The sequence below is a fragment of the Misgurnus anguillicaudatus genome, chromosome 22, assembly GCF_027580225.2.
Source record: "Misgurnus anguillicaudatus chromosome 22, ASM2758022v2, whole genome shotgun sequence".
In the NCBI taxonomy this organism is placed as follows: Eukaryota; Metazoa; Chordata; class Actinopteri; order Cypriniformes; family Cobitidae; genus Misgurnus; species Misgurnus anguillicaudatus.
The window spans coordinates 8,031,091-8,045,798 of NC_073358.2; the positions used below are offsets into that span (position 1 = coordinate 8,031,091).

The 14,708-nt window shown below is 35.7% G+C and overlaps 1 protein-coding gene across 4 annotated transcripts; it reads left to right on the forward strand.

Annotated features, from left to right (window-relative positions):
• The first annotated feature begins 35 nt into the window (after positions 1-35).
• LOC129440986 (centrosome-associated protein 350) lies at positions 36-13,931 on the forward strand. Of its 4 annotated transcripts, none has more exons than XM_055200632.2 (8): positions 36-243; positions 630-901; positions 5,370-6,964; positions 7,259-7,435; positions 8,424-8,663; positions 12,416-12,556; positions 12,718-12,799; positions 12,970-13,931. In XM_055200632.2, exons 1-8 carry the CDS (start codon positions 221-223, stop codon positions 12,987-12,989), a joined length of 2,550 nt encoding a protein of 849 aa, XP_055056607.2. In that variant the 5' UTR covers positions 36-220; the 3' UTR covers positions 12,990-13,931. The 4 variants fall into 4 exon arrangements, with proteins under 4 accessions (XP_055056607.2, XP_073716348.1, XP_073716346.1 ...); XM_073860247.1 differs by having other exon boundaries at positions 12,718-12,809; positions 12,970-13,100; XM_073860245.1 differs by having other exon boundaries at positions 40-243; positions 12,718-12,843; positions 12,970-13,929.
• The last annotated feature ends 777 nt before the right edge of the window (positions 13,932-14,708 follow it).

A 14,708-nucleotide genomic window follows, 5' to 3' on the forward strand; every position in this document is an offset into this window, starting at 1 on the left:
AGGAGAGGCAGAGTTATTGGATGAGAGAGAATAAGGAAGTTAGAGGGAATAAAAGAGGGCACCGCTGAGATCCAAGCTGACTGCTCTCTCAAGAGAAACTCCACCAGAGCTGAGACGATATTCTGGGAGTGGCAGCAGCATCTCGCAGAGGACCTGAAAGAAGACAGTCTGCTCCTCCCCAGGCTGCTCGCTGGCAACTGAGTCCCTGTGTGATGGCAGTATGCCAGTCATGAACAGGTCCGGGTAGGTGGATGACATTTCTCTCTCTGACTTTGTATTTGCATGAGTAAACACTAGAGTACTTGGGAGTGTGCAAGGTAAATCTCTGACATCATACCCTCAAGCTTCAGCTGCTGAAGTCAACACGAAACAGCATACTTCTGAAATGGGATATTCAGTTAGGAAAAATGTAGTGCCTGGGGTTTTCTCCATCAGACATTGATTGGATTGTGGAAATAGGTTTTCCATACCAGAACTCAGTATTGAGAAAGTAACAGGGCTTGAAGAAAGTCAATGAAAGATCTGCCATGAGTTCTGTGAAAGTAAGACATAAAAATCCAAGGAATTCTGTATCAGATGTTCTTAAAATGTGCTTTACATGATAAGGCCTCTCTGCTTTTTCCTTCCAGTTTATTAAGTAAGGCAGGTTTAAGGAGGCTCCTGCAGTCAGATGAAGTCTGGACTTTAGCAAGGAAGAGGAACCAAGTGGAACTGGTCCCAGGCGAGCAGGATATCCTGCAATTCACAGAATCTAACAATCCTCCGACCAGTCCGTCTCACAGGTACGCCCGACAGAGCACTCAGGCTCCCATACGCCTCATAAACCCAGAAAGAAAAGGTGCCTGCCCCCCATGTCAGCGTGACCCTGTGAAGACGTCGAAAGTGGGACCTGACGTTAACGGTGAGTTTTTCATCTGTTTCTCGTTACTGTGAGCATATAGTTTTACTTCCAGTGATAAACATTTAACCATCTGGGGATAAACAACTCTAAAGCTTTGATAGTTCAGACTGAATGATTTGAATTTTCACAGACGCTCATATTGCTCTTTATTGTTGAGTGGATTGTAATAGTGATTTACGGTACGTCTAGGTTATGCTGACTCATGCTGTCAGCAGTATGACTGCACTGATTCATTCTGGCATTTATAGCATACGCACCGACATACCACAGCAAAAATCAAATCCGGAAAATAAATTTACATATGCGGCATAAGTTATCCTAAAAGATTGTCAGCAGAAGATCCGTCGTAATTTAAAACCAAACCTAATGAAATAAAAAATGAGCTTTTGCAAAACACTAAACATCTGGTAACACTTTATTTGGTAACATTAGTAAATGCAATAGCTAACATGAACTAATAATACAGATTTTGACATTCATTTTTAATTTTAGTAAATGCCAATACAGTTGTTCACGTTAGTTCATTTTTCAACACAACTAATTTTTTTTACAACTTTTGATTTTAAAAATGTATTAGTTCATGTTGAAATTAACATGTATTAAATGCTGTAGAAGTATTGTTCATTGTTAGTTCATTTAGGGGTTTTCAAACTTTTTTGTCAGCCGTACCCCCTTTATCTAAATTGTTACTTGATTATTACTAATTATCACACTATCATTAAAAAATTCTGATAATTTACTCACCCCTTGTCATTCAAGATGCTTATGTCTTTACTTCTTCAGTCGAGCATAAATTATTTTTTTTTGAGGAAAACATTTCAGGATTTTTCTCCATATAGTGGACTTTAAGGCCGGGGTATACCTTTTTTCCGCGTCCGTGTCCGGATCGCGCGCGCGCACGCGTCCCCGCAGCTTTCCGAGTATACTCCCCGCGGTTACACGCGGATGGCCGCGTTCGACACTATACGCAATACAAATGATTTCTTATTCAAATTATTAGTCTAGTGCAGCACTGATTTGGAGACATTTACAGTACAATAAAACATTAGGATAGGTGAAGAAAAGAAACCGATCCACCATTGCAAACACAGTTTAGAATAAACAACAAGACAACAAAGAACAGGAATCAAACAATATGGTAACAAACATGCTCCACAGCTTTCTGTTCTTGGAAGAAATAAAAATTAAAGAAGAAAAACGATAGTGTGTGTGCAAATGCTGTCTATTTCCTTTGTATAATTGTTTGTAGTGGAGTGTCCTGTTTAAATATTTTCACGCGCATGCGCTGTTGTACGCGCACTGTACGCGATGCGCACTGTCCGTGGTCTCAAATTTGGGGCTGCACGCGGACGGGCCACGCGGCTGGCCGCGGACCCTCCTGATGACGAAAATGACGTCATGTGGACGGCGCGCATACGCGGACGTCCCTAGTATACTTTCGGCTTTAGTGGACCTCAACAGTTTACAGTTTCAATGCAGCCTTAAAGGGCTCTAAAAGATCCCGACCGAGGCATAAGGGTCTTATCTAGAGAAATTATTGTCATTTTCGCCCCAAAATTTTTTTTACTAAACCACAACTTGCACTAGCTGTGTGATGCGCCAGCTTGATCTTACGTATTATGCAAGAGCGTCGAATGGTTACGCGTGACATATACGAAACTACCATTCCAGTATTTAAGAGTACCGTTCCGATGTTATTATATGTGGAATGATACTAATAAATGTCTTTGTGTAAGTTAATTGTTTAAAATGGTCGCAAATGTGCGTCTCGCAAATGTGCGTCTCACATATGTAACGCGTGACCTTTTGATGTGATTACGTAATACATAAGGTTGCATGGCTAGTGCAAGACAAGAAGTTTGAAAGTCCTTCTTTCGGACAATCGTTTTGCTAGATAAGACCCTAATGCCTTCGTTTAGAGCCCTTTGAAGCTGCATTATAAGCCCAATTCACACTGATCCAACAGACTCCAAAAGACGCGTCTGTTGGAGTCTGTTGGGTCATTGTGAAACCCCTGTTGGAAGTTGTTGGATCAAAGTAAATGAGACTTTATAATGTGGGTGTCTGTTGAAGTTGGTAGTTGTCTGACCAGTGTGAATTGGCCTGAAGCTGCAATTTTAAACTGTACTGAAACTGCACTGTACTGAAGTCTACTATATGGAGAAAAATCCTGGAATGTTTTCCTCGAAAAACTTAATTTCTTCTCAACTGAACAAAGACATAAAAATTTTGGATGACATGGGGGTGAGTAAAGAATTTTCCAAATAGTTTTTATGAAAGTGGAATATTGCTTTAAGTAAATATTTCAATGGCACATTTGCATGTTTAACTTCATTTATTTTTTATTTTTACTTTATTTTTCATACATTTTTAAGTTTTATCAGTGGTATTTTACATAGTTATAGTTATTATTTTCTTTATCTGGTAATTTTTTGTAGTGTTGTGTAATGGTCACATGTCCTGGAGGGCCGGTGACCTGCAGAGTTTTGCTCCAACCCTAATTAAACACACCTGAAGCAGCCAATTAAGGAATTATTAAGCATATTATTAGGCATGTGTGCTGAGGCAAGTTGGAGCTAAACTCTGCGCCCCAGGGCGGATCTGAAAGCAGCCATTTAGAGCTCAGCCTCAGGTCACATGTTTTTACCCTTTTTACTTACCTACATACACACTCGTTAGGAGTGGGCCCTGGACACACAAACATGACACACACAAAAAAAAAACTCAGTTTTAATTATTATTTTTTAAATATATGATACCATGGCTAACAGTGAAAAAGTACAACTAAATGATTTTATTTTGTATTAGTTTGCACTTTATATTTTACTTTTTGGTAACATGTTAATGTAGCTTTCTTCTCTGGCCAACTTTGGGGCGGCGCCCCCTATTGACCAGCCGCCACTGGTCAAGGTGCAAGAGTTTTATACTCGGTTATTTTTTTTAAACCCCTTTCCTTTATTCAGTAAGGACAGTAAAGAGTGACTGGAGACTTTTTAGAAGCTGAAATTCTTGCATGTAGTAAGGGGGCGTGCACACCAAAGCTTTTTTACGCAAATGAAACCGCCCGGCGGATAGCTTTATTTCAGCTGACTACCAGCTTTCTTCAGCTGAGTGCTTTGGTTGGTGTAATACTTCTGCTTTGTTTATCAGTCGTTGTACTATGCGACTGTTGTGATATTTGTCTGGCCCTCCTCTACTGTGATTGGACGGCCGTGTGAGGGCTGACATTGACGAACTGAGCTTTTCACCCAAAGTTGAATATTTTTCAACTCTCAGTGCCTAGCGCTGAACACGAAAGAACACAGACCGACGGCTTTCAGCATTGAAAAAAACTGCCAGCTGCTGAAACTGCCAGCTGCTGGCTTTTTTGGAAAACGCTGCGCTTCCATTGGAAACAATTGAAAACATACGCCGGCCGCTGGCGTAAAAGCTTTGGTGCGCACACCCCCTTAGACGGTTTTGCAGCGAAAGACAGTCAAATTTGTTAAATGTGATCACAAAACCAGACAGGTAATTTTTTGATAAATGAGTTATCAGTGTTGGGGAAAGTTACTTTTAAAAGTAATGCATTACAATATTAAGTTACTCCCCAAAAAAGTAACTAATTGTGTTACTTAGTTACTTTTCATGGAAAGCAATGTTTACGTTAATTTTAAGTTACTTTTGCGTTACTTTTTCTTACTTGGCTGAGGCTTGATCTCTTTCAGGCCTTGCAGGTGTTTTTGTATGATCGCAAAAATGTCAAGCTCTGGCCTGCCATCTCCGTTTCTGACTCAAACTGTTCCCGCTCAGGCGCATAGAGTGCATAATTCTACGTTAATATGTTCAGTTTAATTTAGTACGTTATTTTATTTTTAAATCGAATGAATTAAATTGAAAAGTAACTCGCATTACTTTTTTTAAAAAGTAACTCAAATATTAATGTGTACATTTATAAAGTAATGCGTTACTTTACTAGTTACTTCAGAAAAGTAATATTATTACGTAATGCGCATTACTTGTATTGCGTTACCCCAACACTGTGAGTTATACATTTATACATAAATAAGCTTTCCATTGATGTATGTTTTTTTAGGATAGGACAATATTTGGATGAGATACAACTGCTTAAAAATCTGGAATCTGAGGTTGCAAAAAATCTAAATATTGAGAAAATCGCCTTAAAAGTTGTTCTTATGAAGTCCTTAGCAATACATATTACTAATGATAAATCTTTTTTTATATATATTTACACCAGGAAATTTACAAAATATCTTCATGGAACATGATCTTTTTGGCATAAAAATAAAAAAATTTGACCCATACAATGTATTGTTGGCTTTTGCTACAAATATACCCATGCGACTTATGACTGGTTTTGTGGTCGGGGGTCACAAATACCAATGATTTTTGTGCAAATATGCAATAATATTACTAAGAATATTACTAAAAATATCATTAATAAAGCTGTAACTGGTGTGGCTTTCAGACCAAGATGCTCAGAAGAAGGTCCCAGGGTTTTATGAGGACACCCGCACATCCAAAAGTATTGAATCTTGCAGAGGAGAGAGATTCCAGTACCCAGCTGAAGAGAATCTAAAACCTGTTTTGAATAAACAGCAGTTCACACACGACCATAAGCCTAATCAAGATTCAGACATCAGGTTTCACACAGGGTCCAATGTGTCATCTGACACTCCACAAGACCTCCGGTCGCACTCCGATGAAAGCCATCTCAAACCCAAGGACAGGGAGAACATAAAGATGAGAACTTTAGTCCACGGCACTGAAACTACAGCTCTTAATGTAAAAAACAATCAGAGATCTAAAAATGTTCTTTTATTAAATAACAACCATGACATATGCAATGAGGATTCGAAGTTGCAGTGGAAATCATCCGCTTCATACCATAAATCTGACAGAGACTGTAAATTCCCTGAAACGAGTACCGTTGCAGACGCTCCACTTATTGGAAGCTTGATTCTGAATACATTAAGTGCCGATACGAGAAATGCAGAGGACAGTCCATACAAGATCGATGAAAAGGTATTTTCACATCACAGCGAATCGCTCACTTGCTCGGAGAAGAAGAAAGACCACCTCAAAGAGAAAAACACTGACACAAGTACGTTTTCGGTGGTCTATGCCGAAAAGTACACGGTGGTCCCAGAAGTTTCTCAGTTTGAGCTTGATTTTAACAATAAAGATGGCGATGGATGCAATTCAGGGCGAACGATTGCAGAGTCTCTCCTCTCAGAGATCCTCTCTCCTGTAGATGAGGTTTTGTCATATGGAAGTGCAGAACTTCCCTCCGTTAAAGGAGGAGCTGAATCAGGACTTTACAGCTACAGTGGTCCACCTCACCCTGCCTTCGAGATCATTACATGGACCAGTGAGGAGGAACTTCCGGCTCCACCTGAATCTCCAGAAGATCTTTCTATTAACAGCGAGAACGTTCCTCCTCTTCCCGTGGACTTAAGAAGAAAAGAATCTCATAGACTCGGAAGTCTGAGGGACGAGGAAATTGCTAATGGAGATCTCAGTACAAGCCTTCCTCCGAGCGTATGTGAGGACGATTGCTCGGAGTACACCAGTTCGCTTCCCGAAGATGTGAAACATGAAATCTCAGATCCTTTGTCCTCCTTTCAGATTGGAGACAGAGTTCTTGTGTGTAACTCTAGACCTGGCGTACTGAAATATAAAGGCCTCACTGCATTTGCAGATGGATTTTGGGCAGGTGTGGCACTGGACACCCCTAATGGAAACCATAATGGCACCTTCAGGGGTGTGAAGTATTTCAGCTGTGATAAAAGCCACGGCGTCCTGGTCAGAGCAGAAGACGTCTCTCACATTCACAGAGAGCACGGTACTTATATAGAGACCGTGGTGGATGAAGATCCCTTTTCGGATGAGGAGCCACCTAGACACGAGCCAAAGAAGGACACGTCTTCATCAGCAGGTGCACAAGGAGGAGATACAAATATGAAAGATGATCCAAAGAGCACACATCAAAAAAAATCCCAGGAAGACATTTCAAATGGAGCTAAAAATCTTTTATATACCTCAAAAATAGCTTTACCAAAAGTAAGTTATGGACACATCAAGCACTCATTCTGGATTATCATATGTGACCCAGTCTTTGAAAACCCAGCTAAAGTAAATTTTTGTTAGTTACTGTTTTCTACATTAAATCATCCTACATCATGTAAAGATCATTCTGTAAATCAAAATATAACTTTGATATATTTAATATTGACTAAAAGATCATGTCAAAGATTGAAATCAAATTTTGATGCTCCTAAACTCAAAATTTAACCAGATTTCACAGACAGGGTCACATTTCCAATGACATCATTAAACCATACCTGTATTTTACAGATTGACACTGAGCTTATTCATCATAATAAGGAAAACAGGCATCTTGTGGATGATTCCGATCATTCGGTTACTCGATTGACAGATGAGTCGAGGGAAGATATAATCCGTTGTACTGAAGATATCAGAAGGAGACGGAGAAGGACAAAATCAATGCATGATAATACACATATAAATACTGTAAGATTCCAAAACAGTCGTCTATGTTATCAAAATTAAGAAGATCAATTGGTAAAGCATTGCATTGGATGTGTAAAGATCACAGTGTTGAGTTCAAGGAAACAGACATAGAGATAAAAAATATAGCTTGAATGCACTTTAAGTCACTTTGGATTAAAGCATCAGCCAAATTCATCATTGTTAATGTATACTTGTGTTAAAGGGCACCATTTTTACTAGATGTAATATGCAGTAAGTTTTCAGGTCAAAATGTCCCACAGATCATTTATTATAGCGTTTAATTATAATTATATATTATTAAATGCCCCTATTTTAGAGGAGCAAAAAAGCGCTGTTTTTATGTGTGTACCTTTAAACGCAAATGAGCTACAGCTCCTCACTCCCTTAACAACAATAAGTGCTTTTGGTTAAAATAAATATGATTTCTGTAAATACAGTCTGGGACAATAGTATATTTAGTGCTATCAAACACATTTAAAAAAGAATTTGGGTAAAATTAACCATTTAATCATTGGCCATGGGTGGGGCTTTATCAGTGTGATGTCACATTAACAAGAGAATCAAAACAGCATGCTTTAGTTTAATGGAGATCAGTGGCGGCCGGTGACTTCTTTTCCGAGGGCGCTCGATGCGAAGTTCGTCACATCATGTATGTAGCCCGTCATGTGTGTGTAAATGCAAAAATATGTGTTCTGCGTGTCGAGTGATCCTATCACGTGTCTTGTCAAAATAAGTGCCTGCTGCAGACGCGTTGTATTTTGTGAACGTCTCTTTTATCATAAACCCTTCAGACGTGTCTGCAGCAGGCACTTGTTTTGACAGGACACGTGGTGCATGGTCCACATGATGCAACAAACACTTTTTTTTATTTAAGCCCCTCGGATAAGCAGTCACGAGCCGTCACAGATGGAGGTTAAAAAAGAAGAAGAGGGTGATTTTTATAGGGTGATAATGTTTTCTTATTATTGTAATTATTCTCTTTGATCAGCAGGATGCAAGAAAAAATGAGGATAGTTTTTTAACACCACGTCTTTTGGAGCAGTGGCATCAGGCCCCACCCGACATGCCACTGAAGATAAAGGTGCAACCTCATGACGATCCTGTTGTGTACAGATTAGTGGATGCTGCGGTGGACATTCTATGTGGTCAAGCAAATGAAGAGGCACTCGACGGTTGTGAAACACCAAACTATCTGTTAGATGACAAAAGTTGCAAAGCTTATAGGCAGGTGAGTCAATCATTTATGGAGTGCATTTAATGTATATAACGGGGTTATATACAAGCGAGGTATTATGCATGCTATGTGCCTGTGAAGTTTCAGGCCCATATATCTTATAGATCATTTATTATACAAAGGCCCATTTTTGGGTGTGTGTGTGTCTCTTTAAAAGCAAATTAGCTGCTGCTTCCCTCCCCGTTTACTTTTATATATACAATGTTTTATAGACCTTTTGCGTGTTTGCAAACAGAGATGACGTTTTTTGTGGGCGGAGCCCAACTGGTGGCAGAAAGTGAATGCTTCTCAATAGCTGTGTGAAGTGTTTGTCACGGTTGGTATAAACCGGATTGTGGAAAATAAAGAAGAACCCAATTGCAAAAGGATGTACAAAAATATAACTCTGATTTATTATAAATAAACTGAAACACCCACGAGGGGGTAAAACGGAAAGGAACAAAACAATGTGATGGAACACAAATGACTGGAACAGATAACGGGAACCATAACACTGGGAATTCACAACAACGCACGCACACCACACAGAGAACACAAGGGCATTAAATAGACCGCACATCAATGGGGAACAGGTGAACATAATTAATCACGTCAGACACGAGTACATAAGGGAGTAGGGTGAAAGTGACAAGACACTGGGAATACGTGTTACACAAACATGATGTGAAAACACACGTATTCCCACATAAAACAATGCTGCCCTGGTCCTGCCCTCTGGATAATAACCAAGGTCAGGCAAGACCATGACAGCAACAGAACACTGGGAACACGTGTCACACAGATATGATGTGAACACACGTGTTCCCACGTACACACACTGCTGCCCTGACCTTGCCCACAGAACATAGACCTGAACCTATACTAAGGTCTGGCAAGATCACGACAGCAACAAGACACCGGGAACATGTGGAAGCCACACACAGAATGTGATCCCACATGTCCCCACACCGAACATGATACTGCCACGGTCCTGTCAGATGCACTCAGACCTACATCTAGCACGGATGTCCGACAGGACCGTGACAGTGTTTTAGCGTTAAACTGTGATTTTTAAGGATCCGGTGTTCTGTAGAAGTCTGTTTCCCCTATATTTCTCTTAAGTGTAATGTTTCTTATAACGTTTTCACCAAGTTAAGTTTTTTTTTTGTTAAATAAATTAAAAGTTTAAATGGCTTGGCTACTAATTGTGTGCATGTATGTAATGTATATGTATTGTTCTTTATTGGTAAATCAATTATTTTTACAGTATGAATCACTGTATAAGAGCAATACTATCATGTATTGTGTATAATATCTAGGGCTGTCAATAGATTAAAAAAATTAATCTAGATTAATCGCATGATTTCATGAGTTAACTGCGATTAATCGCAAATTAATCGCACATTTTTATCCATTCTAAATTTACCCTAATTTAACACTTTTCGGGTTTTTAATATTCTAATCATATATACATATATAGATGCTTTATGCAAATGTATGTTAACAACAGCCTGTTTACATTTTAACAGAATCACCAGCCATTGTTTTGTATATGAATTTTCCTTTCAGAAGATTTTTCTTTCTCCATTTTTGTTTGCTGCTGCATCATTTGTGACATGTGCTGGCAAATTGAGTCGGAATTCGCAAATTAAAAAAAAATATTTGTTCATATTTTGACATTCACTATTAAAACATAGAACAATGAATGATTTGTTTAAATATAACAAAATATGACAGAACTACACGTGTTTGAAGTTGAAAGAGTCAAATTACCACAAACATTTCCACATCCATACATTATATTACCACATCAATACCTTAAAATCACTGGTAAAACTAATAGATTTAGCACACACAAAGCAAAAACATCATCAATGTATGTTCAACTTTTTTTCCTTTTGTTTGATTGACATTGAGACAGACTGCTTAAAATCTAAGTGATCTAATATAATGTTACACATGAAATAGTTTTACCCAACAGTTAACCAAACATTTACTTAAAACATAACAAATTATAGAGCCTACCTGCGTGAATTCTTATCAAAACAGATATTTGTAAAACTGTAATTTTGTGTAGATGTCTCTATATCCGGGTCGCGTGCACGCGCTTCAGATATCAGTCAGTCAGCGTGAGGGGATCGCTTTTGAGTCTTGTCGCTCTTAATAACTCTTTAACATTAATCAGGTACCGAACTTTATCTTTCTTAATGACTCTTTTAACATCAAGCAAGTCCTGCAGTCTATTTTCTAAGTCATGCATAAAAGCGAAACCAAAATGAATTGAGACGCATTTTTGTATTAGATTAAGCATTAGGAGGACGGTAACGTTACACCTCTCAGACGTATGATCATATCAGATGTCCAACGAGCATTTAGAGCATTGGATTTGGTAGACGATTTGCTTAATGTTCTTATTTCTATGAAAACCTTTTACTCATTTAGAGAGAGTCACATTTGTCTGCGTCTCTGTTCATTCAACTATGGGCTGGACCAAGGGTCAAACTGAAATTGCGCGTTGCGTTAATCTCCGTTAATAAAATTAGTGGCGTTAAAATGAATTTGCGTTAACGCGTTATTAACGCGTTAATTTTGACAGCCCTAATAATATCATTTATTAAATATTTCATCATTTCCTGTTTTCAATTTCTTCCTTATATTTTTAGCCTACGTGTTTGATCTAAAAGTATTATGTTTACATACAAATTAATTTGTATAGGCCTGTTTATATATTATTAACACTTTACATCGTGTGTGTGTGTGCTATGTTTATATATTTATTAGTAAACATCATAATTTAGAACAAACAGGAAGAAGACATAGGCTAAGATAGAAGATAAAAAGAAGTAAAAAAAATACGAAAACTTTTATAAATGGTAATATTATTGATATTATAAACTAATTCAAATCTTTAATCTTTCTAAATAAATGATAAACTTAACGTGATGAAAACGCTATAAGAAACACATAGAGGGATCAGACTTCGACAGAACACCAGATATCTTCTCTAATTATTTTCTATTCAAATTATTAAAAGATTTTCAGATGATTTCATCACTCCAGTCTGTCCGGTTGAGGGCTTTTATTGCAACCATAAACACCTACGTTTATCTTCAAATGGTGTCTTCGACGACGGTATACTATAAAAATTAAAGTAATCTATTTTGGCATTTTTATTCTGACACTCAACAGCACAACAAAACATTTTCTAATGAGTTATATTTATCGTTTCACTCGTGTCTCATTCATTTCCACTGTTTTTCTGCCACCACATGCGCGCGTGACGTAACTGTGACGTCGACTCGCAAAAGGTCTATACACCACAAGACAATTACCTTACTTCATTGTTCATAATGAGTGTGCGGTAATAAATTATTTAAAGTGCAGAAAACGCCAACAGCTTATCCCATGATACTGAGGTTTTACAAGGATTTAAAAAAAAAGGAGTGGCAAGATTCTTTATAGGATCTTATAAGATCTTGATAGGGTGGTTGTGTACACACACAGGCGACACACAATTATGTTCAACCAATATATACATTTACATTTCTTATATTACCTTTAAAATACCATTTATAAAATATGTTTATATTACCCTAATATAATTTAAATGACTGTGTGTAAACATAGAGGTATACAGATTTTTTTTATTGTTAATAGCATTGAAAACACTGATCTACCTAAATGTTTAGCTGATTGTAAGTTTAAAACAAATAAGAGCAGAAACACTATATAAATATTAATCTATTTGCTTTTTCTTTACATTGTAGGTGATATTTCAGTTAACATCTGATGTACTTCAAGATATTTTGGGTGATCTTTTAGGGACAAAACAGTCTTACCACAACATATGCAATGAATCTGTGATCTCTGCACTGCCCTCATCTAACATTTCAATCACGTTGTTGAAGGTAAAACAAATTTTCAATCCAAATGAGCTTTATTGACATTAATGTATAGTACAATGTTAAAATGTATAATGTTAAAATATTTTTTATAAATTACTTTGATGTAAAGAACATGCAAAACATATTTGTACATTTGCAGTGTATTAATTTAATGTTATTTGCAGGCAGCAGTGAAGAAAGAGATACAGAAAACACTAAACTTAGAGCGAAATGAACAACACATGACAGAGATGCTCCAAAAACTATGTAAATATTGGTATGCCAAGAGAGACAGAGTGGACTATATACTGGTGTGTGTAAAGATACTGTATTGTTTATTATGCTTGTGAAACAATTAGTATTGATCTTCATCTAATATTATGTAATATATAATAAAGCTGAAAACTGCTAGAATTTTTTTCTGTTTCCACTTCCAGATTCAGGAATTACACAATGACGAGAGAACTTGGCAAGACTACACGGCTGACCAATATACTGTGAAAATGCGTCTGACTGAAGAGATTTTCAGCATTCTTTTGGATGACACAATAGTAACCTTAAATCATATGCATTATTAAACCTAAAAAGACAAAATCAAAAAACATTTTAATCAATTGTTTTTATTTCCTTTTTTGATGTCTTCAAATTCTTTATAGCAGTTTCAAGAAATAGGGTATCCACTTTTTTGATGTATTGTTGTTTTATAGAAGCATTAAGAAGCTAAAAGACAATAAAATAATTAAATAAAATATTGTGTAAAATAAAATGACAAATGTACGACAAATACAGGTAGCTACCTTTAAACACATCAAATATCTCCCACCCCTTGCATGTGATTTTGGCTAGAGGTCTTAATCTTCTTTACTATATCCAACAAATTAAAAATCAAACAACAGCATCATATTAACATTTTTTAAAAGCAACATTTTACACTTTCTACAGCATGGCTTCTGTCCTTTCTCTGTATTTGTTAACTCAACATTTTTTACTCTTGTTATTAAACATTTATGTAATTTTCTTCTCTTACATTTCATTTAAAAAGTGTCTGTCAGATACATAAATGTACACACAAAAATTTGTTCAAACAAATCAGGGTTTTAAGATACAGTATGTCCCAAATTGACAACAATGCTACATACTTTTTAATGAATAGACATATGATTACATCTATATAGTTATATTTTACTTGCATGTTAACATTATATTAAACTTATATTTTGTTTTATTAGATCAACTTACATTTTTTTTATTTAGTTACCTTTCTTTAATTGAAAAAGTAAAACAACTTTTGACAGTTTAAACAACTCAATTTTGTACCATTTATAGAAAGTGCTAGTCTAAGGATGCTCTTTGTACTTACATTTTGTGTGCTTGTGTAATTAAAACTACAATTAAACTAAAATATACAGTTTTTCTTTGTTTGCATTATTTTGCTCATCTAAATAATACAAAAGCACACTGTAAAAAAGTAAAAGTTGGATCAAAAAATTACTGGTAATGCATTTTCTCTCACTTATAAGAAAATTTAAGGTCAAACATTTTTTTTTAATTTAAATATTTAATTTATAAATAATAAATATATATATATATTTAATTTAATTTTTCTGCATTTTATCAATTTAAAATATTGATTAAAAAAATATTTTAAAAAATATAATTTTTATTTTTTTACTTAACATATTTAAACATTTTTATCTTATATTTTTCACTTAAACTTTAAGTCTTAAAGTAAGAAAATGTAGCTTGAAAAAATATTTTTAGGTGTTAACAATTATATTTATGTTTTAAGTTGATCAAACTTTTACTTTTTACGGTGGGGTAAAACTATATAAAAATATTGAAAACTATTATATAACTATTATATTATTGTTTATCTCAGTGTCATAATATAATAACACTACATAATTTCATGCACTAAAGAATACAAATGCTCTGCACATTTTTTATTAATTTAAAATATTGATTAAAAAAGATTATATAAATTTGTATAAATGTAAAATAGTTAATTTATAAATATATACATATATTTAATTTATTTTTCTGCATTTTATTAATTTAAATATTGATTAAAATAATATTAATTATAAAAAATTTTATTTTTCACCTAAAATATTTAAACATTTTTAACCTACATTTAAACTTAAAGTAAGAAAATGTACGTAAATAATATTTTTAG